The sequence below is a fragment of the Canis lupus genome, chromosome 2 (genome assembly GCF_003254725.2).
Source record: "Canis lupus dingo isolate Sandy chromosome 2, ASM325472v2, whole genome shotgun sequence".
Lineage (NCBI taxonomy): Eukaryota > Metazoa > Chordata > Mammalia > Carnivora > Canidae > Canis > Canis lupus.
In genome coordinates this window covers 55,257,385-55,285,031 of record NC_064244.1, presented here as the reverse complement: position 1 = coordinate 55,285,031, position 27,647 = coordinate 55,257,385, and the positions used below count along the sequence as shown (strand labels likewise).

General features: G+C 43.8%; 1 protein-coding gene across 21 annotated transcripts in view; it reads right to left on the bottom strand.

The window, feature by feature from the left end:
• Positions 1-27,647, bottom strand: part of ARHGEF28 (Rho guanine nucleotide exchange factor 28) — a 289,007-nt gene that overhangs the window by 65,824 nt on the left and 195,536 nt on the right. For 20 of the 21 annotated variants that reach the window (XM_035713570.2, XM_049103925.1, XM_049103933.1 and 17 more), the window contains 10 exons: positions 25,372-25,483; positions 21,048-21,090; positions 15,199-15,322; positions 14,734-14,866; positions 9,231-9,286; positions 8,119-8,167; positions 5,915-6,059; positions 5,713-5,840; positions 3,956-4,096; positions 64-311 (listed from right to left, as the gene is read on the bottom strand). In XM_035713570.2, coding sequence (XP_035569463.2) covers positions 64-311; positions 3,956-4,096; positions 5,713-5,840; positions 5,915-6,059; positions 8,119-8,167; positions 9,231-9,286; positions 14,734-14,866; positions 15,199-15,322; positions 21,048-21,090; positions 25,372-25,483 — 1,179 coding nt within the window. The remainder of the gene's footprint in view (positions 1-63; positions 312-3,955; positions 4,097-5,712; positions 5,841-5,914; positions 6,060-8,118; positions 8,168-9,230; positions 9,287-14,733; positions 14,867-15,198; positions 15,323-21,047; positions 21,091-25,371; positions 25,484-27,647) is intronic. The other variant, XM_035713571.2, reaches the window with a different exon arrangement.

The following is a 27,647-nucleotide window of genomic DNA, read 5'->3' as shown; positions in this document are numbered from 1 at the left end:
AACATTGTAGAGTGTCTGCAAACCTTTGGGTGTTTGAGGTTAGGCCCTTCACATCCCTCTTACCTGCTGTACTAGAATATCTCCAATTCGGCTGATGACAAAATTCCTGTCACCACCAGCACAGGACTCCTGCCTTCGCTCCTTCATACTATAAAAGAAATGCCTGTGGATTTCAAGTAACTCATCTAAGCAGGGAAAGATTTTATCCACGGTGCTGTGATCAAGCTGCAGCTCCTCCTTCATTCCTTTCCTGAAGATCTCAGACATGATGAGCAGGGTCTGGATATGATGCATCTCTGTTTGCATAAGCTCTGAAACACACGCGCAGAAACAAGCTTTAATGGCCAAGTACTCCAGTGACCTCCATTAGTGGCTAAACCCCAAACATTATACAAACTAAAAAAAAGGGGGGGGGGCACATTTATGAACGATGATACTCTTTCACTACAAGAGTCAGCACTGATTTCCTTTTCTCCAGGAGGAAACAGAGTGTGATGATCAACAGACATTGGGCGTAACGTGAAAAGGCAGCCCAAGGAATGGGGGGAAGTAAGCTACTACTCGAAGGCCTCCACACTTGCTGTTCCAACGGCCTGAGACGGTTTCTTTCTTTTTTTTTTTTTTATAAATTTATTTTTTATTGGTGTTCAATTTGCCAACATATAGCATAACACCAAGTGCTCATCCCATCAAGTGCCCCCCTCAGTGCCCATCACCCAGTCACCCCCACCCCCCCGTCCACCTCCCCTCCCACCACCCCTAGTTCGTTTCCCACAGTTAGGAGTCTCTCACGTTCTGTCTCCCTTTCTGATAGTTCCCACTCATTTTTTCTCCTTTCCCCTTTATTCCCTTTCACTATTTTTTATATTCCCCGAATGAATGAGGCCATATAATGTTTGTCCTTCTCCGATTGACTTATTTCACCCTGAGATGGTTTCTTCCCAAACCCATCGGTCTCCTTCCCAAAGTCCTCCAGGTCTCTTCAAATATTATTTGTCTCTTATGTCTCCCCTGTGTGCCCTGACATTTAAAACCCTTGTGCCCCTGTTTGATACAGCCTACTATTCTATTTTCCTTCTCAGCACGTATCAGTACCTACATTCTGCTATGTACTCTACACATACCCTGTACTACACTGTACGTAGGTCATGTACGCTGTCTCCCTACAACAAAGTAAGTTCACGAGAGCAGGAAATGTGCACATTTTGTTCGCTGTTATTTCCCTGGTTTCCAGACTGAATGCCTGGCACACAAGAGGTGCTAATATTTGTCGGATAGTATACATTACTTATTTCTCAGATCCGAGTAAGTAGATCTTATCTGTACTCCCAGCTGAATAAACTGAGCGCCCAAAGCTAGTAGACAGCTCATTCTAAACCTCCAAGCAAGTAACAGTCTTCATCAAAAGAGGAAAAAGTGAAAGAGGGCAGTGGGCCAGCTGCGTGGTAGCAGCCAAGGGCCAGCCCAGGGACAGAGAGGAGACTTCTTACATGGATGGAGTCAACAGACAGAAACTAGGGGAGAGGAATTTCAGCTCTTAGCATGGATTACTAAAATTACATGCAATGTCTATGGAAAGAGAGTTTCTCAAAAACGGAGGTGTTCAAGGAAAACGCGTATCAGGTCATAGGACTACAGCAAGGACTACAGGTTGTAGGATTACCTGTAGGACTACAGGTAATTTAAATATGGCAAGAAACATACAATCAGATGTTTTTCAACAAGCTTGGTTTTCAAATATCAATGTTTAATAAAGTGCAGCTGCCAATGATACTAATTACTAAGCTTCTATGGGAAGAGTAATGCTGGCATTTCCAGTAAAAGGACTGAAATTTTTTTTAATGCAAGAAAAATATCTCATAAGGGACTTGCATCCAGAGTATTAAAACAAGTGTTATAACTCAACAGTAAAAAGACAAAAACGAACCAAAAAACCCACTTTACTATGGGCAAAATATTTGAACAGGTGTTTCTCCAAAGAGATATACGAATGACCAATAAGCACACTAATAGCATTAGCTCGCAGGAAAATGCAAATCAAACCCAAAGTCACTTTGCACACATGAGGCTAACTGTAATAAAAAGGGAAGACAATAAAAATGTGTTGGTAAGGATGCAGACAAAGCAAAATCCCCAGTACGTCACTGGTGGGGGTGTAAAGTGGTGCAGCTACGTTGGAAAATCATCTGGCAGTTGTTCCCATGGCTAAACAGAAAGTCATGATGTGACCTCCCCCAGGGTGGAAATAGTCCAAAATGACCATTAACATTAACTGATGATTAAGCAAAACATGGTATATTCACAGTGAAACGACATACAGCCTCAAAAAGGAATGAAGTACTGATAAACGACGTGGATGAACTGTGAAGACTACACTAAGGAGAAGGAGCCTGCCACATATGGTATGACTCCGCTGGTGCCAAATCCCCAGGGTCGGAGAATCCACAGGGACAAGCAGGTGCACGGGCACCAGGGCTGGCGGGGGGCACATGGGGAGGGTGTGCTAAGGGCACAGGGTTCTTTTTGGAGGAAGGCAAATGCTCTGGAATTGGATAGTGGATGATGGTTGGACAACTCCAGGAACGTACTAAAACCTACCAAAGTGCACACTGTCACGGGGTGAATTCTGTGGCATGTGAATTCTATTTCCATTATAAAAATGCATCAGAGGAAATAATTCATGATTTGTGGGAGCACCGTAAGTACAGCTGGAGATTAGTGAGTATTTCCAGACTCAGGGAGGAAGACTCTGAAATATTAGCCATGGAGGGTAAACAAATGTAAACGTAGCTTTATTATTTTATCATACACAAAAGTCTCTTCAACCCACAAGCTCCAAAATATTATTTCTGATCATGTTTTTTGTACCGACTGTGCACTAAAAGCACTTATTAAAATCAGTTCATTTAATCCTTTTATCTAATTATCCATTATGAGCCCAAAAATAGGAATCATTTTCCTCATCCTTAAAGACAATGAAGAGAGAGGGAGGGATTTTCTCTGGATTACAAGCCCCTGTGACCCCAAAGTCTATGCTGTGAACAACTGCACATGATAAATCATCCCAAATGGGCTAGATTATATTTTTAATGTATGAAATTAATAAGTAAACAAAGAAAAATTATAATATAAACTGCAAGAGAAGTAAAAGGGACAGCATCTTCCTACCTATACAGCCCCGGACAGATTTCAAACCATGCTCCTGACCTGCATAACCACAACCAACCTGACACAGGTGAGAAAGAATCCGTCGCCACCAGACTTTGGGACCCATATCGCATACAAAGAATTGGTAAAAAAAAAAAAAAAAAAAAAAAAGAGGAAGAGCTAGCCCCATCTTTAAAGTAGGGTACCTTCTGGGAATGACTTCTGAGGAACCACTTTGTATTTTTAAATGGTTTAAGCTTTATTTTTCTGTAACTCATCTGTCATTTAACTAACTTCCCCTAATTCAGATTGCCTCTGCTCCCAACTGTTTGAAACAGTAAAATCTGAGAGTTGAAATTCACAGCGACAACTATGGAACTCAGGCTCATGTTGCTGTGACCCAGGTGCGGCCCATCCGCCGGGTCTAGTGAGGGGTGCCCGCAGGTGCATGGGGCAACCTGCAGAGCTACATACCCGGATGCCCAGCTGCCTTGCATTACAGCATGGGAAAATTCACTGTGATTCTTACAGTAAAAGAAGTACAGGCCACGTGTAAGTAAACTTGAAAAGGATCTGAGGAATAAAATTTGCCTTGTACCACATACAGAGAACGCCTCGATCAAGTCTCGCGTTTTAAACGTGACCATCAGAAAAACTAAGATCCAGGTGAATTAAACCACTTGTCTGAGATCAAGCGACCAGCAAGGAACAGAATGGAGATCTGAACCCGGGCCTGGAGGACTGCAAGCTCCATGCTCTTTCCCCCCACCACCCTGCTTCGGCCTGAGAGCATATTTTCAATGCTTACCGAAAATGACATCCTGTCTTTTGATGACATCTTTCTCCTGCTTATTGCAAAAGGAGGGGTCCACCACCAGACTCCAGGATTCTGCTTCCAACTCCTGGGCATCACTGCTGAGGTCACTCCACAGAGAAGAGTCCACGACATCTAGTGTGCGTGTAGAACACAAAAGCCAGGAATGGGGTACCACGAACAAACACCTTCCAAAGTACCCACATCCACGGATTCATCTCACAAAATAAACCTGCTTTGAACCCAGAAACAACTAACCCCAAATGCGGTTGATATGGAACAGAGACACCCAAAAACCAAACTGGTGAAAGGGTCCAAATCGAGGCAGCTCGCATGAAAGCAAAGAATCATTAAAACAGTGATGATGACTACGTCCAAACACACGACGACAATAACAAGACATCTCAAGATTCTTTTGTTTGTTTTGACGTGCTCTATTTTGTTTTTGTAATCTTTGGTAACCTTCAGAATGCACAATATGCCTACAGGACCTCAAACACACAGTCTCTTTTGCCCCAGGTTACTCTGCAGTGTCTACTCAAACCTGAATTTCGTACTTCTCCACTTGATTTGCTCTTGACTTGGCTTGCTGTCCTTAACACAAACAAGAAAGCAGGGCACTAGGGCTCCAGGCACAGCTGAGTAGAGATTTTTTTGACAGCGTTTGCCATCACACACATATACTCCTTCCAGGAAAACTAAATCCTGTTTGCCCAAACAGCACTCCTCAGAGGGAGTCCGGCTCAGAGGAGCCAGTGTGAGATGACGATGGATTCAAAGACTTGAGTTGAAAATAAAAGCAGTGGATTCCTGGAGCAGAGTCCAGGCCTTTCTCTTGTTGCTGCTCCCCTTTCCTTCGGTCCTCCCTCACTTACTGATACAGCTTGGATACAATGCGCAGTTCCCCAGGTTAAATCCTATCTTACAAAATATGCTTTAAAAAAATGCTTTTAGTCCCTAGAAGTAGGGGCAACAGGTGGGCATACAGATCTCAGAAGTCTCGGCAAGCCCAGCTTAACTAAGTGAAGTTTGTATTTTAACATATGATCCCTATTCCAATTCATCAGTTCTTTTTTTTTTTTTTTAAAGATTTTATGTGGGCAGCCCAGATGGCTCAGCAGTTTAGTGCCACCTTCAGCCCAGGGCCTGATCCTGGAGACCTGGGTTGAGTCCCACATCCAGCTCCCTGCAGGGAGTCTGCTTCTCCCTCTGCCTGTGTCTCTGCCTCTCTCTGTGTGTCTCTCATGAATAAACAAAATTCTATTGAAAAAATTTTTAAAAAGGATTTTATGTATTAATTTATTCATGAGAAACACAGAGAGAGGCAAAGACACAGGCAGAGGGAGAAGCAGGCTCCCTGCAAGGAGCCCGACGTGGGACTCGATCCTGGGACCTGGGGGTCACTCCCTGAGCTGAAATCAAAGGCAGATGCTCAACCAGGTGCCCCCATCAGTAGCTCGAAAACCCTTTTAAACAGTAACATGCACACAGTGCATTTCATTCTCTTATCTTTATGCCACAAGTCTATTTAATATATCCTTGGCCACTACCTGGCAATATTCACTGAGGCTAAATTTTTATTCTTTTATCAAAAAAAAAAAAAAAACTTTATACCAAAAAGTTGCCATGAAACAGAATTATTAAAAAAAAAAAAAAAAACAACCAATCAACACCAAAGAGAGTATATGTTTGATCCTTTGGGAAAAATTCCTCCTGGCAAATCCTCACAAACAAACATGTCTTCTCCTCACCTTCCATTAAGAAGGATTCCGTGGAGGGAGAAGAGCCCATGGACTGTAACAGCTCATCGGAATGAGACCTGCTTCTCCAGCTGTTCCCGTCACTCTCAGACTCCAGGGATAGCCCCGATCTTCTGAAGCTGGAGGGAAAGAGGGAGGACCATCAGCTCCCACAGTGGCTCTGGGTGTTAGGAGAAAGCACACCAAGCCTTACCTTTCCAAGGCAGTGCCTGGAACACTTCTGGACAAGGGATGGGCCTGGGCAGAAGCTTCTTTTCTCCCAGTGGGCAATCCGATAGGCATGGAGGAAGAAGGGTGCAAGGAGAGACTGGGTTGCGGGATGTCTCGAAATGAAGAGTCTGGAAATCACAATGGGTGCTTCATGCGGTTTTCACAGAGGGCAGTAATTACAAAAGTCACTCAAAAGCCAAGAAACAGAACACTCAAGGGCTGCTTCTAATACATCGCAGGCCCAGCCTTGACACCAGTCTCCTGGCCACATCCTGACACCTGCTCCAAATGTCCCTTCCATGTCACCCCCTCCTGATCCCCATGCAGCAGGCCTGCATCAGCAGATCCACTTGGAGACTGTGGGTGGCTGGGCTCACGCAAGAAAATGGAATGGGGAAACACTGAGAGAGCTTTCCCATAAACCACTGCTTGTGCTCCTTACAGCGGCTTTAAATAGACGCAAGGTGTTATTAGCACTATTAGTAGAATGCATATTGTACATACCAACAATCATGCACATATGCACACACACACAGAGCAGGTCAGTGGATTGGAATGACGCTGGGGAGTCTGTTCTTTACAGGGTGACAATTTGAGGCAAACGAAACCTGCCGGTCAAGCTGAGCCCCTCCCTCTCACATACTGAACACTATAGGGTGCTTCAGCACCTTCCTGGTTTCTCCTAAATGTCTTCTGAACATTTTCTTCTAAATTGTTACGGGCATAAAATGCTTTTACTTTGGATGTGCACCTTATACAACCCTCGGAAAATGTCTCAGTCCCACAGTATTGTAGATAGAGCAGAGGAGAATGAATACGTAACACGGAACCCTGGGGTACTACAAGGGATTTTAGACACGATGATTCAGTTTTATTTTCACAACTTGCAGAGTAAAGAGAAGGAGTTGTGTCAATTTTAAGATCCTTTTATTGTCATGTTTAACCTTATGCAGTTGAAAAGTGCCTGACAACTACAGTCAAAGGGACTTCTGTCCAAGCAGGGGTGTCCACGGTGTCACAGGTGTGATTATTTGCACTAGCTTAACCTGTATGACATCACACCCCAATCACACATCACCGTGGATCTGCCTACTGTACTGTCCCGATTCAAGTGGTTCTGGAAACCTGGTCACTCTGTCAGAGATTCGAAGGAAAAGTGACCACAAACTTAAACTTAAAAATGGCAGGCAACACAATGTTTGAGGCAGAACAAATTGCAGCCTCTCACAACAAACGGAAAGATTTTCAGACTTAGGAGATGATGGTCCCTGGTTCTTGCGTGTGATGTCAACTACTGGCAAAGGCTGCCAGTGAGTTGTAAGAAATATTGCTTCGGGGATCCCTGGGTGGCTCAGCGGTTTAGCGCCTGCCTTTGGCCCAGGGCCTGATCCTGGAGACTGGGGATCGAGTCCCACGTTGGGCTCTCTGCATGGAGCCTGCTTCTCCCTCCTCCTGTGTCTCTGCCTCTCTCTCTCTCTCTCTCTCTCTCTCTCAAATAAATAAATAAATAAATAAATAAATAAATAAATAAATAAATCTATCTTTAAAAAAAAAAGAAATACTGCTTCGTATTAAGCAATATATAATTCAAGGAAAAACAGAAGCACCAAATTTAACCATATGGAGAAAAACAGCAGTGTGCCTTGAAGTTTCATTGTCATCCTAAAGGAGGCGATGAGATCACAGCTTCAGGCCCAGCTAATAAGCAGGACCAGGTCACTATAATAATGGACATCAGGGCCTGGAGACTCCAAACCTTAGGGTTTTGTCCCTAACTCTGATTCTGAAGAAGCACATGATAGGTATGTGTATAGTTAAGAACGTGTTAATGCTAGGAAAACAAAGTCGTGTATGCTTAATGTCATGTTTTCTTTTCCCTCAAAGGTTGCTATTAAATCAATAGTGCCCATTACACTATGTTATCAAGTAGAATTGAGGCAATATCCTAACACATCCCCCCATAGTCCTCTCTAAAATAAAAGATCATATAGTACACCTAGCACTAAGGCTACTAGGCTGGCATAGAAGTTCATACCATCCTTGACCTCCTTGTATAATTAAATATTATACTAATCACGTGTAAGGAAAGAAGAAACATTTGGACAAACGAGAAAACAAAAGGAGCAGGTATTACGCCTTGGAAGAAAAGTACAGTAGGCATGAAATTGTCATTTCCACGTCACTTACTTCCAAGGATGGTCTGCGGTTTGTTCTTGTTATATTTCTCCTGGAATTTCTGGTAAAGAACATTAGAAACATGTAAAATAAGATTAAATTCCATCTGGCTAAAATAAAAAAAGGGCTCACCCACTTACACAGGGTTCTCATGTATATTGTTTTTGGGATCTTAATTCAAACAAAAAAGAATTTAGAGCAAAAGACATTAAATGCACCAAAGACAAAAATGTTGGGATAATGAGACGTGCAAGCTGTAATGCAGGCATGCCTCGTGAACACGCATCGTGAATATCCTGGCTTTATTCAAAGTCTTTGGGAAGCAGAAATCTCCAACTCAGGAGTCCAGACCGAGACTGAGGGAGGAGCTCCTGTCGGCACAGCCTTCCTCCTACTCATTCCTCCTCCTTCTCACCAACCCTCCTGCCTAGGATCCACAACACCCGTGGGTATTGAAACACTACCCTCAACTGTGTGACCGGGCACGCTGTGGGTTTCAATTGGCACAGAGATGCGAGACCCCTAAGATTCTCTCTGAAGCATCATCACCTCACTCACTCACATTTCTGACATGACGTTAGAGTAGGAAACAAATAGATGTGATGGATCCCAAACTCAGAGCCCAGTCCCTTATTCCAGTGGGCCTCACAGTGTGGTCCCAAGACAGCAGTACCACCTGGGAGCTTGATAGAAATACAAATTCTCGGACCCCACCCCAACTGTACTGGATCAGAAATTATGAGAATGGGGCCCAGAAATCTAGTTTTAACAGGTCTTCCAGGTGATGCTGACATTTGCTGATGTTTGAGAATTACTGCTCTAGACTTCATACGGATGTGCTTGAGGTCTACACTGTAAACCTAGCAGTTCTCAACAGAGACACTGACCTACCTACTGACACCTGTGTACCTTATAACACAGGTGGCCACATCTGAGCTTTTCCTATTTCCGAAGAGTGTACAGTTCCAGGAAATAACTATGCACTTTGAACATGTGATTTTTTTAATCACTATAATGATTACTTTAGAAACAAATCTAGACAGTAATAAAAGAACAAAAACCTAAACAGATGACAAGGAAGCAACAAAGCTACAAATGCCCATGTAAAACAAATGACAGATCACCTTGGTACACGGAGGTGCAGCGTCCTTACAACCCTTGTGGACGTTTGCATTACAGTCTGCAAGACAAAAAATGAGTAAGGTGACATGGTGCTTTTACTGGTCATCGTAAAAGTGGCACATAAAAATATTGGGGAAACAGAAGGAAAAATAACTAAGTCACATGTAGCCTCACGACTTGAGCACAAGCACATGGTTCATATTTTCATTTCCTTGGAGGTATCTTTCCCCTTCTGCGCCGAGTCTTACCAGTGATGAAGCCTGCAATTACGCACGATGCACACTCCTGCGTCCGCCTGGGAACTCATTTACCACCACGTGCCCTACACTGCAAGGGACTTCTGACATCTGGCTGGTGGCAATGGCCCACTCCCTACCAGGTACAATGCCTTGCAGGATGGAAAGAAAGAAAGCAAAGCCACAACGATGCTGAAAAGAGCTTTTCCTGGAGTCAGGCTCCAGGAGGACTTGCCGCCAACCACAGGCAGCCGCATTCCAAGAGACAAGTTGGCCACTTGCTTGTCTTATGCCACAAAACACGTGGCTTCAGTTTCACTCCAAGAAGGGAAGAGCTTGTCTGCCCCCTTCTGCCCGCTGGTTCAGAGATGCAGGCTATCCTCACAGGAAGCTGCCCCTGTGTCCGGAGACCGCTTTCTGCCCTCCTGCCCTCCCTCCCTGCCAGCCTCCACCCTACCCACCGTGACCCTCTCGTCCCACCAACCACACACACTGCAGAGGGAGGAGCCTGTGACTTATCACACTCTTCATTAGAAAGAATCCTTCCTGGTGGGTAGAAAGTCCCATTTAGGTCCATCCCAGCCACCCTGGAAAAGTGCCCATAACCCACTGAGAAGTGGGCCCAACTTCCTCCCACTGGAGTCTCCAGAGGCATTTTAGCCAATACCTCAATGGTCAATGAACAGAGGTCAGGATTATCCTGACGTACTGGTCCTGCTGGCAAACGTGGAAATCAGATTGCTCTCTCCTCCTTCCAGGACAAGTGAATGAGGGGGAAAAAAAGGTAGAAACTATAAGATACCACAAAGTTAGACTGAAAACTCATAGGAAAATGAAGCCACTGGATGATTATTAAATCATCAGAGAAGAAACAGAGAAGAAAAACTTAGATGTTTGAAATGTGTTTCCCCTCAGGGACACAAAATAGACATAAAATAGGACTCAAAGGCCATGAAGGGAGAAGAGGACCTGACAACAGTCCAGCACGATGAGAGGGAGATGGAGCTTTGTGGGACAAGAAAGCAGAACTTGGGTCGAACTGAGAAGAATCAATTCAACAAAAATATCAAAGCAGCACTGGGAAATAAAACTTGAAAGATTCCATCCCAAATATAGAAAAAAAAGGAGGGTATAATTATAAAATAGAAGATGTCACACCAAAAAGGTAATATAGACCATACTTCTCCAAGGAAGAAATCAAAAAAATTACATCAGAAGCCAAGAGTCAAAGCTACAACTGACAAAAACTTTCACTGAGCTAAAAAAGAACAAGAAAAGGCAAAAATCAAAAGGTCTCACTGTTTTCTAGGAATTAAACGATATCTATTCTGTAGACACTCTGACAATATCTGTATGATTGAAAAATTTTAAGCTCTCAAGCATCTAGACAGAAAAAAGCAGGTCACCAACAAAGAAATAAGGTCAGACAGGCCCCAAACTTTTCTCTTGTAATAGTCACTGCCCAAAATTCACCGACCAGCGTTCACAGGGTCTTTGGGGCAAAGGTTTTGGCCTAGGAATTTATTTAGCCAGGTAAGTCTTTTTTTTGTGTGTGTGAAAGAAGGAAGCAAAAATATGCCTCCTCCTTAGATATACAACATTTCAGAAAACAGATCACTCCAACAATCCTTTTGAAAAAAAGATTTACCTGAACTCCTACTCAAACTATAAGAGCAGAATCGAGATAAAAAGTTCAAGAATCAATCAGCTTTATTTTTAAAAAGAAAAGAAAAGGAGAGGAAATCAGTAAAACCCACTAAACAAAGAATCATATCTAAAAGATCTCTGTAAGCAGAGACAGAGAACTGAATACAAATATCAAATTATTCTTGAAATGGGACACTATTCTTTAAAGATTAAACATACAACATAAAAGTAGTAATTTAATAATCTAGTCTACCAATAGAGTCTAGGGGCAAAAAGGGTAAATGTAAGAGAAATTTAAGAATATTCAAGTATAAGCTTTAAGAATTACCACTAGTCAATATTACAAGAGCTTATCTTGCCAAATCCCTAAGCACATAAAAACACGTTTTTTATCTATAAATAGATAAATCAGACATCCAGGAAAAGAGCAAAGAACTACAAGATAGTTGACAGCTATAAAAGTGTAAACAATTTTAAAAAGTCTTTGCTACAAAACTATCTCTCAATGGGATTAACTATAGCTAAATTAAAGACACCTGCCCCAAATTTAAAAAATTAAAAATTAAAAAAATACAGAAATAGGGAAAATGCAAAGAAAAGGAAAGCAAGAGGAATATTAATTTAGACAAGGTAAAAAGCAATGCCAAAGGCAACAAATTAAAAGGGTGATTTTATGTTTATGAAAGCTAAATTCACAGTAAAGCTGTGATTTGCGAACTCCTGTGCACCAAATAATGTAACACCTGAATATAAGCAGTGAAATCTATTTATAAACAAAAATAATTTCATAGAAATACAGTATTTGTAAAAGCAAAAACCAAAAAAAGCCTCGCAAATCAGGCTTTCACGGAAAAGAATGCAAGCATCAGAATTTTGAATACCTATGTTTTTATATGTTTTTAAGATTAGAAATAGTAACCCTCATATACAAAAATACACGCCTAAGATTTACTAATAACAGCTGAGCTTATACATGTCAAAATCTCCTGCTCCGTGAAAAAAAAAAAAAAAAAAATGAATAACCAAGGTTTAAACCTCCAACACTCCTCTTCTTAAAAACTGTAAATCATAAAACTTGTGAAAAAACTGTAGGTTAGGGGTGCCTGGGGGGGCTCAGCCAGTTAAGCAGCTGCCGTTGGCCGGGGTCCCGATCCCTGGGCCTGGATCAGCCCCACGTCGGCTCCCTGGTGGAGGGGAACCTGCTTCCCCCTCTCTGACACCTGTGCTCTCCCGCTCTTCCCCCATCTTCTCTCCAATAAATAAAATCTTTAAAAAAAAACCCAAACAACTGTGGGTTAAAGGAGACATGTAACATATACTGATGTTAGAACGTAAGGTAATTGAAGACGAGGACAGTGCGGGGGGCAAATGGGTGGCTCAGCTGGTCAGGCATCTGACTCGATCTCCACGCAGGTCACGATGTCAGTCCTGAGACTGAGCCCTGACTGCCAGGGGCGGGGACCGGGCCCGGGGCGGGGGTCCTCCCTCAGCAGAGAGTCCCCTCCCCACAGCTTGCACTCTCACTCTCAAACAAATAAAAAATCTTTAAAAAGAGAGATAGATGTGGATAGCATTATATGTACAGGGATGCCCCTTACCACATTTTTGTAGTGAAAAAAAAATTGGGAAATTCTTAAATGTACAATAAGGAGTAAACGTATTTCAAATCCAATAAAACATCAGTATAAACAGCCAGCTTTTTAATAATTAGAACGGACTCCATGAAAATACGAATAGCCATCTTCTGTAGTTTGTAAGATTTTTGGATGATTTTAAAATTTTCCTTAAACTTTTTGTCTTTTAGGAGTCCTACTGCATTTAAAAAAATAATAATAATGACTATTTTTGGAGCACCTGGGTGGCTCAGTGGTGGAGCATCTGCCTTCAGGTTGGGTCATGACCCCGGGGTCCCGGGATCGAGTCTCGCATCAGGCTCCCTGCATGGAGCCTGCTTCTCCCTCTGCCTGGGTCTCTCCCTCTCTCTGTGTCTCTCATGAATAAATAAAATCTTGAAGAAAATGACTGTTTTCAAAGCTCAGCACAGCCTCCCTGTGGGGGTCCCTTCCCAGGCCTGCGCCCGCCCGACGCCCCGTGGCTCTGCGCCACACCACAGCCCCCGCCCGGGTCCGTGGCCGTCCGTAACTGCCCGGCAGTGGCAGCCCGCGGGCTGGGCTCTGTCGCGGCTGCCGCGGGGTCACAGAGCATCACCGACCGTCGCGGTCCCCAAGGGCTACTGAGCAGGTAAAGGTCGGGAGGCCGCAGGACACGGAGCAGGCGAAGGGGGAGGGAGTGAGGTGCGCAGGCCGGGGCGCCGGGTGTGGGGCCCACTGCGCTTCCACGGGGGCTCGGCCCGGGGAACTGGGAGGGAGGCCCCCAGCGGCTGTGGCCGCTCCCAGTGGGCGCTGCAACAAGGGCAGCGGCAGACGCCCTCCGGACGAGGGCAGCCAAGGGGTGAAGGCGCCGACCGGGGCGACATGGAAGGGCCACCGGCCTGGCCGGGTGGGGGGAGCCGCTTGTGAGCCCAGGCGGGTGGCCCAGGGCCTGTGGGCTGCTGTCTCGTGGGGCCTGCAGACGACAGGTCCCCAGGTGCTGAGGCCCCCGAATGGGCTGCTGCGGGCACGGGCCGGTGACAGATGGTGGCCCGAGAGTGCCACGGAGCACACGGGGCTGGGGGAGTGGCAGGCGGGAGCGGGCCCAGGGAGGCCTGGGAGGCGGGGGGGCAGGCCGGAGCCCGGCCAGCAGGAGGGAACAGCAAAGGCGCCAGGTGCCAGGCAGGGGTGAGGGCAAGGGGTCAGGCCCGCAGGGGCGACGGGGCCTGGTGGCCGTCGTGGGGCCTCGGCCTCCCCGGGGGCTGACAGGAAGCCAGGTGCTCCGGGACCCAGGATGCCCTCAGCCCCTGACGTTCCGACAGCAGGTGTTTTCAGAACTGTGCCGTCTGGTGAAAGTACAGGGAAGCAGGCTAGAGGCTATTGAGATGGCGACCTCAGCCCCGGGTGACGTGGGCAGCAGGGCAGGCCGGCCAACGCGGTCCGAAGCCCAAGCTAAGAGGACGGCTGGCAGGCTGCATGGGGATGCAAGAGGCAGGGACACCTACGGACGGCCCCCAGATGTCACCGTGCACGTCTGCCTGGGCAACACGGCTGCCACGCGGGACGATGGGGCCGCAGGACAGGGAAGCCAAGCTGCGTTCTGGCCATGCAACCTTTGAGAGGCTGCTGCGACAGCCAGGTAGGCACACCAAGCAGTCAGTGACACAGGCGGGCCGGGCCCCGGGGGCCGTCACTAGAGCACATAGAGCCCCGGAGCTGTCCACAGGGTCCCTGCTCTGTAAGCTGTTAGATCACACGGGCGGCGCTACAACGACGGTTCATGGAACCCTGCTTCCCAATGGCCCTGGCCTTGGGGTCTCTGGGCGGTGCCAGCAGGTGAGCACCTGACTCGGTTTGGGCTCAGGTTGGGACCCGCGTCAGGCTCCACACTCAGCACGGAGTCTGCTGAAGCCTCTCTCTCTCCCTCTGAAATAAATAAAACTTAAAAGAAAAGGAACGGCCCTATTCTCCTGGAGCTGACTGTCTGGGGAGGCAAAATGCAGGGACAGCACACACTGAGCCCACAGACTTACTGGAACACTGGGATGACTCCTTCCCCAGGAGCGTTTTATCACAAACGGAACACTGGAGAACCCCAGAGAAGGTTCCGGGGACAAACTGATGTCGGCTCGGTTTCTCTTTGTCTTTGGCATCCTTGCTTTTCGTCTTCGGATACAACAGCAACAGCCGCGTGGGGAGAAAGGAAGAGAGACAAACGCTGAGAGCCAAGGTACTTCCACAGGCCATACAATGCCTCGACATTCCCCGTCTGAACGTAAGGCCTGCGTGCGGAGGGACGCCGCGTACCCGCGAGTCCCGGCTGGGCGACAGTCGTGCTGTACTCCTAGAGACTCGGACCACACCCCGTAAGAAGGCAGAGGGTCTTACAGGACGTGTGTACCACATTTGAGACCACTGCGTCCAAGGGGAGACTACGCCGGCGACCGCAGAACAGAACCAGTTACGCGTAGACTCAACAGGCACAGGACTTTGATTACCTTAGATTTGTTCCGAGGGCTTGTCATCCTGTTCATGAGGAAGCTGAAGGTCCGGCTCACTTTGTATTTCTCAGACTCTGACTTGGCAGGTATGATGTATTTATCCCATTCTTCCTCTTGAATCCTACAAAACAGAATCTGTGACCACAGCTTATCAGGACTTAAAAAGGGGGAAAACAGTATACACACACACACACACACACACACACACACACACACTTTTTTTTTTTTCGGGTTTTAAGGGTTATTCTGAAGATATTGAATCTATTAAAAATATTTCTTATAGACGGATAACGGACGGATGGATGATAAAGCACCTATCTCACAATGTTCCTAGTTACAGACTCTAAGAGGTATTCAGTATATAACTTCTTCAACTTTGCTGTATACTTCCAATTTTTCACAATACTAGGGGGGCACCTGGTGGCTCAGTGGTGCAGCATCTCCCTTTGGCTCAGGGCATGACCCTGGGGTCCCGAGATCGAGTCCCGCATCGGGCTCCCTGCATGGAGCCTGCTCTTCCCTCTGCCTGTGTCTCTGCCTCTCTCTGTGTCTCTCATGAACAAATAAATAAAATCTTAAAAAAAATACAATACTAGGGAAATAAAGGACTTAAATGTTATTCTGCAAACACTCATCTCCATACTGACTATGCCAACAGAAACTTCCTAGGGCACAGGGAAGCCAAATAGGCAGTAATAGGAAACTGGATTTTATTTACTTTGGGAACATAGAGATAATATGCAGAAGAAACACATTTCCTTTGATAACACAGCTTGAGAAACCAACGGCCTGTCTCTTGGTTCAGTCTCTCCCACTCAGTCAAGGGTATTTGTAATCTGAGACTCCCTCGGTTGTACGAGAGAGAAGGTGGTGGATATGCATCCATAATAAAAGGCCCGCTAAGGATAATGGTATCCAATCTGTGAATACACTGAATATCATTAATGCTCCCCTAGGCCATATAATCATTCTTTAGGAAAAAAAAAGTTCCATCTACAGAAAGTTCTATTTCCTCTGAAACTTACTCTGATAGTCTTATATTTCTAATATTACTACAAAGAGATAGAGAGATAGAGAGAGAGAGAGAGATAGACATAGAGAGAGATCAACCAAATATCATGTAAAACCAGGGAACACTTCTATGGGACATGCTATAACCAAAGTCTCTCCCACCCCCCAAATTTCTCATTCATTCGCATTAGTGGGTAACACATTCATCTCTGGGATATACTTTCCAAAAGCTATCCTATTACTGACATGCGCCAAAATATAGGATCACATTTTGCGACAGCGAGTCCAATAACAAATTCTAGGACGTCAGCTTTTCTCATCAGATTAATGACGGGCTGAGACTCAGTTATTTCTAAGGCCCCTTCCCATGCTTAACTGTAACATGTGCTCCCCTGAGACATATTAAATGAAACTTTGAGTTATTTATTTATATTAGATATAGATGATTACTATAGTCATTTATGTTAGGTAATGGAACACGTTAGTTATTCATGTTCAAACCCATGGATGCACTTAGGAAACATGATAAATGGTTTCAGAAGTGCCTCAAGTCATGAAGATCAAAAGGCATAGGCAGGACACAGTATCCTACTAAGTCGAGTTCTGCACAATAGGTGAAGCTGGGTTTGCTACTTAGACAAAACAGTTCAAAAAGCCAGAAAGGAAGGAGGGTGGATGGATTTGAGGATACCCCAGACTACTAGAGTGACAAACAAAAACAAAAACAAAAAACTTACACCCTGTTTGCATTCTACTTCTAAAACCACCTCCTGAGATAACTGACTAATTAATATATTTATAAATTTCCATACCTCTTGTTTCTTAAGCACCCTAATTTGCAGGACTCAAGACATTATTCAAGAGACTCACTTTTGGAATGGAGGGGACAAAGCACATTTGAGGCCTTAGAAAGAAGGATCTTTGGAACATCTCTTGTGACCACACCGAGTGCCTTCCAACGTCTGCCATAAGAACAATCCGGTGAGGAGACCTCAGCCATAGGGTTGAAGAATGCTAAGAGCGATATGGATTGTGAGGTCAAGAAGTCCTCCCATTACCTGCCTCCCAGCAGAAATACAACTCTACTCTCTTAAAGATTTTTTTTAAATAAAAAGTATTTGAGAGGAAGTGCAAGAGAGCACGAGAGCTCAAGTGCAGGGAGGGGCAGAGGGCGAGGATCTCAATCAGACTCCCCAGGGAGCACATCAACCGACCCACGACCCACGGCTGGATCTCACGACCTTGTGATCCTGACCTTAGCCGAAATCAAGAGTTGGAGGTTGAGCTGACTGAGCCACCCAGAAGCCCCTCTACTCTTTTTAATAAAAGAAAATTCTGTTTATCCGACTCTGTTCCCAATTCCCCCACACTATGGAAGGCCATATCAAAAACAATGTTTCAGTTTTCATTTAAAATCTTTGAATGTGCTACGTTTTCATATACCTCATATATGACTACACAACGACATAAAATCATACCACTCACTCTTTAGACTTGACGGTGGAGAAGACCTGAGACATGACCTTTAAGGAAACAAAATACTGAAATACTCCATACTAAAAACTAAGAATAGCCATCCTACATGGTAGAAATGTGAGCCTCCTGGACGTGATCCAAACGTATCATGAGAACGAATAACACAGCATAACCTCTGCGCAAATGGGCAAGGCTGGTTGATTCCATGTTTCAAATCTCACGATGCTATATTCACCGAGACAACCATCAGTTACGTTAGGGGAGAACCAAGGGGAAAATCCCCAACTGATTTCACGAGAGACTTTAAAAAGCTTTTCAATTTATAGGAATCTGGGAAAAAAAAATTAAACTCTTCTCAAATCCCAGAACAAGACGTTTAATTTCTATTATTGACTTGATGACCAATGAAATCACCCACAATATAGTCTTACAAACCCCATTCCTCAGAGATTCTTATGACACTACCTTTTCAATAAAGACATTTTAAGTGTCTTAAGAATATAGAGCCTTCTCATCTTAATCTTTAAACTATAATATCTGTGGCTTATTTTTGGAAGAACTGAACATCTAAGTTTTAAAAGGAATTCCCAAAGACAGAACATGAGAGACTCCTAACTGTGGGAAATGAACTAGGGGTGGTGGAAGGGGAGGTGGGCGGGGGGTGGGGGTGACTGGGTGACGGGCACTTGATGGGATGAGCACTGGGTGTTATTCTATATGTTGGCAAATTGAACACCAATAAAAAATAAATATAAAATAAAAAATAAAATAATAAAATACAATAAAGTAAATAAAATAAATAAAATAAAATAAATAAAATAAAACAAAATATAAAAAAAAATAAAATAAATAAAATAAAATAAAATAAAATAAAATAAAATAAAATAAAATAAAATAAAAGGAATTCCCAAAATCCAAACTGAAAATTGACACAATGAGAATTTTTTGGCTATTCAGATGCTCAGATTTAAAAAATATATATATCAAGTAATAAATGTAATACATTTAAGACAGATGGTATCAATTACATAACAGTCATTCCATATAATCATGAAGAAGTTGGTACAACCTGAAACTACTATGACAACATACGTTAACTAACTGGACTTCAAATAAAAACTGTAAAAAAAAGAATTATAGGGACACCGGGTGGCTCAGGGGTTTAGCGCCGTCTTCAGCCCAGGGCATGATCCTGGGGTCCCAGGATCGAGTCCCATGTCAGGCTCCCCGCATGGAGCCTGCTTCTCTGTGTCTCTCTCATGAATAAATAAATAAAATAAATGTTTTTTATATACTTATAATGAAAATATGAAACTGTACTTGTCAGCTACTGTATAAAGTAACAATTTTGGAGAGTTAAGTACTACTATATTTTGTACTTAAATAAAGAGCTGATACAGAGGAATTGTCTACTCCTGCAGAAAAGATCCTACAAAGTCTGGAGCGAGCCCCCTTTCACCCATTAGCATTCCTTCCCAGAAACTAAGTGATAGGAAACAAATAAGAGAATTCTGAAGAAGGCAGATCCCTCACGTAAGTGCAATGTGACCGAAGCAAAGCCTTTGCAATGACCAGGGGTTGCGCTGGAGCAGCCAGTAAGGTACGGGCAGACTAAGTGGGGTGAAGGATCTACACTACTGGATACACCAGGGGATATGACTTAGGAAAGATGCTTTCAAGATGCAGACCGACACACACCAAAGGAGAGAAAATAAACACTAAGAAAGAGATACTCCCTACACGTACCATCCAAGTTAAAATAGCTCACACATTAATATCTAACCAACTATGACGGTGGCTTTTTTAGTCTTAAGTCCCTCTCCTAATGGAGAATAAATATTTTTTATTAAAAAAAAAAATCTGGGCAGCCCGGGTGGCTCAGCGGTTTAGCGCCCCCTTCAGCCCAGGGCCTGATCCTGGAGACCCAGGATCGAGTCCCACATCGGGCTCCCTGCATGGAGCCTGCTTCTCCCTCTGCCTGTGTGTCTTTCTCTCTCTCTCATTAATAAATAAATAAAATCTTAAAAAAATTTAAAAAATTAAAAAATTAAAAAATAAAATAAAATAAAAAAATCTGGGCAACCCTGGTGGCGCAGCGGTTTAGCACTGCCTGCAGCCCAGGGCGTGATCCTGGAGACCCCGGATCGAGTCCCGCATCGGGCTTCCTACATGGAGCCTGCTTCTCCCTCTTCCTGTGCCTCTCTGCCTCTCTCTCTCCCTCTGAATGAATAAATAAATCTTTAAAAAAATAAATAAATAAAAAATAAAATCTTTACATCAGTCCATTACTTCTTTGCAAGTTAAAAAGATGACAAGGAGAAGACTTAACCAAAATGATAACCAAGAGGGAGATCAAATTCCACAACTGAGTAAACTGCCTAAATGAGGTAATAAACATAAATTGTACCGGATGTAAATGTACAAACACCCAGTGGGTCAGTTATTGCTGCGTTTGCTGTCATCACCGTCCCCATCACGGCCACATCCTCTCCACCACCATCCTATCATTAAAGGGCATTCCTACTCTTCCTGCTTGTATCATCTGAAAATTTCTATTCTGGTCTCAAAAAAAAAATAGGAATGAACAAATGGAGGCTTTTTCTTAGCGAGACTTTTAAGATTTCTTTCTTTTTTTGCGGGGGGAAAGGGTAGCGAGAAGGGCGGGGAGCGGATCTTAAGCAGACCCCTGCTGAGCATGGAAACGCACATGGGGCTCAATGGCAGGACCCTGAGATCATGACCTGAGCAGAAGTCAAGAGTCAGACACTTAATCAGCTGAGCCACCCAGGCACCCCCTTTTTTCCCTAAAATCTAAAACAGCACGGTCTGCCTTGATATATATATTAAAACATTCCAAAGTTTCAGCATTACTGTCCCCCCTGTTAAAGTCATTTCCCCTCTTTCTCACTGGTCCCTTTTACACCAAATACTCATGCTGTTGCTGGCCCCCGGGTGGCCTCCCAGTGCGGCCGCGGGGCGGCTCCTCGGCCGGGAGCTCCCTCAGCAGGCTCGGCTCGCGACGCAACAGGCCGTGAGGAGCCACGGCAGAGGGCGGGCGCCCGTCCGTGTGACCTCCGGGCTCCGGCCCACGGCAACGCCTGCAGAGAGCCCAGGCCTTGCGGCGCTGCGACCCCTGCTCGGTGCACCCGGAGGTCCCTGTCTCTGGAACTGCCCCGGAACACCCTGCCACTGGGCCCCCAGGCCTGAGGCCTGTGCGTGTGGGCACCCGCAGGGGCAGCCGAGTGTGCAGGCGGCTCATTGCACGGAACCCTCCTACGGCCCACCGGTAGCTCTCAGAATTCATGTGCACACATTGTTCAAAGGCGGCAAGCAGCCCCGGACCGGGACGGTTACGGTACCTCCTCTCCCTGGCGGGCTCCGGGAAGCCGAAGGCTCTTTGCTCTGCAAGACACAGAACGGGACAGTGAAGACACAGTCACGCGTTTGGCAGCGACGCACATGCCCAACCGTATTTCACCACCGTTCCCGCCACCGGTTGGGAAATAATGAGAAAACAAGCCCTTTGGTGTCAGCAGGATGCTGCTCTGGGGGTGTTCCCGGCGCTCGTTCGGGGAGCTCTGCAGCGCAGACACGACTCTGTCCCCCGGGCGGTCCCCACAAGCGGACGGGCGAAGCCAGTTTGCACGGGGCAGTGTGGCAGACAAGGCAGGGGCAGAGCTCATAAGCACACACTCCCTAAACCCTGTCATTACCGGGAGTCAGGCTCCTGCTACCTCGTGGGCAACAACGACAACAGATGTGGTCCGGGGCATCTACAGGATTTTACTGCCACCGCAAAACACTCCTCAAACTAAGCCATAAGCACACGTCGTTACGCTTGTTGTAAACGTGCTGAGGCTGCAGGATGCTGAGCCACACATGTGTCCCAGACAACCAAGCCGATGAAGTAATGGGACCAGGCTCGGTCACTTACAAAGGCTAACAGGAGCCCGGTGGACAGGGCGCGACTGTTTTCAAGAGTACATTCACTTCACCCCCCAAATTCTCTAAAGTAGAGTGCTTTGGTCCTTTCTGGTGAGGTTATAATTATCGCCAATATTCCTGTCTATCTAAACACACCACGTACCAAAGGGAATTACAGGATAGGATTTCATTTTGTCTATACAAGCATCTTATTTGGTTGCCTCACTATTGTACTCTTCGCCCCCAAAAGGAGCATAAGAACCAATAATGAGTAACCTCTTGGAAGGGACAAAGATGAAAAAAGAACATCGCAAGGGCCAAAACACTATCCTGTCTTTGTGTATCCGCAGTACAGCTCGTCATCAGGGGATTCCAACTGGGGGTGAAACGAGACCTCGAGTCTGTCCAAATAGAGAAAATTTTTAGGACTATTCCAGACTCATCAAGAGAGAACTTGGGGGTAATGTAAATGTCAATTTTCCTCTGATTGATCTAAATGACCTACACAGTGAAACATCATGTCTTTGAACTAGTCAAGCTTTCACTCCTGTGCTTTGATCACACACGGAGTTAAAATCATTCCTTCTTCTTTGAGAGGTAATTTATTCTTCAAGTACCTATGGTTTACCTGCTGGAATCCCTATACATTGACTATGTGGCTTCAAACTACATTGCCTGTTTGTGATTCTTACCTTCTGGAGACCAAATTTCATTGAGAGAGCCCTAGTTTGTTTGTTTGCTTGTTTGTTTATTTATTTTTATTTATTTTAGAGCCCTAGTTTGAAATATACTGTCTAAAGGTATAAAATTTTATTAACCGAAAAAAGAATTGATGTCAGTTTTCTATTCTAACTCACATGCAAATATTTAAGGATTGTATGTAAGGCAGATGCCCTTCCTGATTCATGAAAGAATTCATAAATCAGGGCTTCTTTCCCTTATAAACAATCCATTCCCTCTCAGTCTGGCCAACAACTTCAAACTTCTCAGTTGACTTTAAAAACCAGTCATAGGGCAGCCCTGGTGGCGCAGCAGTTTAGCGCTGCCTGCAGCCCAGGGCGTGATTTGGACACCCTGGATCGAGTCCCATGTCAGGCTCTCTGTATGATGCCTGCTTCTCCCTCTGCCTGTGTCTCTGCCTCTCTGTCTATGAATAAATAAATAAAATCTTTAAAAAAAAAAAAACATTCTTAGGGGATCCCTGGTGGCTCAGCGGTTAAGCACCTGCCTTGGGCCCAGGGTGTGATCCTGGAAACCCGGGATCAAGTCCCATGTCGGGCTCCCTGCATGGAGCCTGCTTCTTCCTCTGCCTGTGTGTGTGTGTCACTCTCTCTGTCTCTCATTAATAAATAAATAAAATCTTTAAAAAAAAAAAAAAAAGTCATACTGGGCAGCCTGGTGTGGCTCAGTGGTTTAGCGCCGTCTTCAGCCCAGGGTGTGACCCTGTGGTCCCGGGATTGGGTTCCAAGATCGAGTCCTATGTCTGGCTCCCTGCATGGAGCCTGCTTCTCCCTCTGCCTGTGTCTCTGCCTCCCTCTCTCTCCTCTTTGTGTTTCTCATGAATAAATAAATAAAATATTTTTTTAAAAAGTCATACTATAGATGTAATGGCACAGCTGCCATTTTGCACAAAACAAAGACTTAGAAGCATTTTCTATATAGTTACAGTATGAAGTTAGTTCTCCATCTAGAACCTTCAGTGAAAACATGTCAACCTCTCATTAAAAGGAATCCCAAGGCCAGCCCAGGTGGCTCAGCGGTTTAGCACCGCCTTCAGCCCAGGGCGTGGTCCTGGAGACCCGGGATGGAGTCCCACGTCGGGCTCCCTGCATAGAGCCTGCTTCTCCCTCTGCCTGTCTCTCTCTCTCTCTCTCTCTCTCTGTCGCTCATGAATAAATAAATAAAATCTTTTAAAATAATGGTCTGGAAGAGATCTGAATATTCTCAAAAAAATAAAAGGAATCCCAACCTAATATAAATATTGTACGATCATTACAATCCATCTTTTTCCTGTCCTCTCAAGGTGGCTGTATCTTCTCTTTCTCTTGGTCCTTTTCTCCATCTTCTCATTCCAAATATTAAAACTGACATTTATCATCAGTCTTGTTTTCTCCACTTTCAGTAATGATTCCCAGAAAGATGAAAAAAACAAAAACACAAAAAAACACCGAGCACTTGTTGTGTGCTCTATGTATCCTGTCTAGTACATTCATTCAACAAATAATCATTGAACATCTCCCACATGTAAGTCATTGTTTTAGAATGGCAGTTCCAACCATAAAGAGTATGTTTTCACATGGCATGAAGATGTCAACAACAACAATGTAATAAAGAATACGTAAAAAAGAAGAGAAAGACACTTGTGAAATAAACTCTATTTTAAATATTCTACAACAGGGGCACCAGTCGTTATACTATATATGGGCAAATTGAATTTAAATAAAATAATTTTAAAAACAATATTTTATTTTTATTATTTTTTTTAAAAAAATTTTATTTATTTATGATAGTCACAGAGAGAGAGAGAGGCAGAGACACAGGCAGAGGGAGAAGCAGGCTCCATGCACCGGGAGCCCGACGTGGGATTCGATCCCGGGTCTCCAGGATCGCGCCCTGGGCCAAAGGCAGGCGCCAAACCGCTGCGCCACCCAGGGATCCCTAAAAACAATATTTTATAATGGGAAACTAAGAATACTCACAGGCACATCTCACTTTTCGAGTCTCTTAAGGCCTTTAAGGTTAATATACAAATGAGGCATTAAGATACTGACATTTTATTCTAATGCTTTGTATCACAGGTTGACATGAATTCCCCAAATATGCCTTTATACGTAATTACTACATAATATGTTATGTAGATAAATACTTTTGTTTCAAAATAGGGTAAAAAATGGGAGTCATGGGGATTCCCGGGTGGCTCAGTGGTTGTGCATCTGCCTTCAGCCCAGGGTGGGATCCTGGAGTCCCGGGATCAAGTCCCACATCGGGCTCCCTGCATGGAACCTGGTTCTCCCTCTGCCTGTGTCTCTGCCTCTCACTCTGTGTGTTTCATGAATAAATAAATAAAATCCTTAAAAAAAACAGTGGTGGGGGGGGGGAGTTATGGCCGAAAGGGGCTACAAGGGCAGCTCCTCTGTGTGGCCCATAATTATTCTTTTTTTTTAATTTGAATTCAGTTTTGAAAACTTGTCAAGCTGTATGCTTATGATGTGTACCCTTTTCTGAAGGTGATCAATTAAAATTTTACTGTATCACAGTTTCATTTTGATCGTTTACATTGCCATAAAAATGTTGAGATAGGTTTACTGATGTTTCAACTCTTTTCTTTTACTGCAACTCTCTTAAGTCCCTTGCAGAATACAAAAAGGGAAAAATCTATTTTGCAATGCTTTGCCTTTTAGTTAGATTTCAGCAATTCATACATAGGGCAAAGTAGTTTTTTAAAAAAAATTACGTATAATCCTCTAAAGCTCTCATAATACAGAATCTAGAATAAATTCTAGTTTACACTATCCTTGAGAAAAACATTTCATTCAAAGAATAAAGCAACAACTTTGTACCTATTTGTATTTTCATCAAAATGAAATCTAATACTTGACTAATATGAGAAAAGGATTTTGCTAAGTATAGAAAAATCAGTAATAAAAATGGAGCTGAAAATTCTTGCCTGCTGCTTTTGTGCATCTTATACACTTTCACTAATTGAGAATCTGCTCTGGAATAGAATTCTCTCAAAGTCAAATGGTAAAGAACGCTTACCTTCACCAGAATTGCACACTGTGAAATCACGCACCAATCGAGTTTTTCCTAAAGAAATTTTGGGTGATGAGCAGGAATAAGAACGTGAGCGGACTCCAGGAAGCAATGATTCCTACAAGAAATGATAACAAAGGTTTTTGAAAAATTCTACAGAGGACCTGAAAGTATATGCTCACCATGATTGTTATGGAATCAGCATCTCTGTAAAGATTCAATGTGAATATTTCTGATGTAATCTCATTATTTGTTTTTGTTCATCACAAGTTTTAAAGTTTTATGCCTTTTCAACACTTCAGTAAACTTGAGCTTCCCGCCCATGTATACTTTAAAATGTGATTATGACATTCTAATCGAGTTGGTTAAAAGTAAAAAATTAAGTCAAAAGATTTTTTTGCTCTGCATATTCAATAGAGTCACTTTTTTTCACCTGAGTTGTCAGGGTTTTTTTTGTTGTTGTTGTTATTTTACACTGTACTATCCAAGCAAAATTCCATATTAATTGTTATCTTTTTATTTCATAATTATTAGAAGGTAGACGAATAGCCACATATAGGAGTTTGTTTTTTTTTTTTTTTTTTTATTTTTTTTTTTTTTAGTTTGTTTTTTTTTTAACTTCAAGACAGCTATTTGAATTTATAATGTTAGCTGCAGCCTCTCAAGAAGAATGCAACAGGTCAATGTACAATTCCTCCCGGTCCGTGCCCATCTTTCAAAAAAAGCCTTCCATCTAGCACTTCCTGAGATGAGACCTGAATATCACTGATTTATGTATCTTTTATTGTCTTTTAAGTGACCTCCTATTGTTGCTATTTTCCCAGTTACGCACTATTTCTATTATTATATTTGCAACATACGTGACAATGCAAGACAGCACAATAATTAAAACATGGTTATTTTATGTGTTCTGGAAAATTTAAATGAGCGTGCAACAGAACACCAGTAAAGCCGTTTATGGTACCCGACCCTCATCCAACAGGGACCTGGTGGCCTTAGGATTAATCTCTCTCATCTGTTCTTAAAATATCAGAGTTAAGATAGAGTAATACAAAATGTGTAATTCAAATTAAGCCATCAGCAACTGTCCTTCACAAGCACTAGTAGCTTCTATTCTCCCTCAGTGAAAACATTGTTTCCCTAAGCCCATTGGTTTAATTAACAGGCCTGCATCAGAGTTAAAAACAGAAGCCTGCCCCTGTTTCAAAGAGTCCTGGGCCTTGGCTCCTGAGTGTCTTACTGGGGAGGGCCCACTGGTTCTTGACATCAGACACCAGGAGCTGCCCTATACCCGTAACGGTGACGAGGCCCAAAGGGCCAGAGCCAAATGTCACCCTCTGCATTTAAGTCATGTATAGTACTTCTTTTTCATAACCATGGAACTTTGAAAATTAGCCAGAACTCTTTGGGGAAAAGTTACACGGGGTAATCACAGAGGCGAGGCAAGATATATTATAGAGGACGGAGTCTTCCTCAAAGTGAACCACATGCACCTGACTCACAAAGGCTAAATTGCTTTTCCTTCCAAGTAATGAACTTTTTCACAATTCCATTCAAAATGCAAAAGAACTATCTACATTAACAACCATACCCATATTCTAGAATCCAGAAAGGGCATGTGACATTCAGGTTCCAAAGACCATGACCACTCTACAGCCCTCAGAGCTGAGGGGTAGGCTTCAGTAGAAGGCCTGGTGATACTGAATCTATCACCAAGGGTAGGCAACCTGGACAAGATGTCTAAGTTCTGCAGGGCCTCATTTGCTGGAAGATTAAAATGGTACTAACATCCTAGGTAAGAGAAAACCATGCATTTCGTACGTAACTCACGTCTTGTGTACTGCAAAGGATATTACAAAAATAAAACATTATCATGACCATCAGATGTTCACAGTAAGAGAAGTCTGGGCACAGCACACATTGTTTCACAGGGGTAAACTCAGTTTCAAAAGAAAACGAGTGGACAAGAGAAATCAAAAAGGAAGAGAACACATGTACCGACCCAAAAAGGCTTTGTCTGCAAGGTTGGAAGAGTTCGTTCTTTAAAAACAAACAAACAAACAAAAACCCCAAAACTTCAATGTGAAAATGCCTATAGGAGAAAAGTCCTCTCCTATGGAAAAACTGACAAAGTTTATAACATCTCACATCAGTTCGGGCAGCCAGGAATGCTCAACAAATGACACCTATGCCTTTGTAGTATTATTTAATTTACCTCATGACCTGAGCCAAGTAAAAATGTACGTGAACAAAACAAGTCTGACCGCTCAAACCCGCTCCAT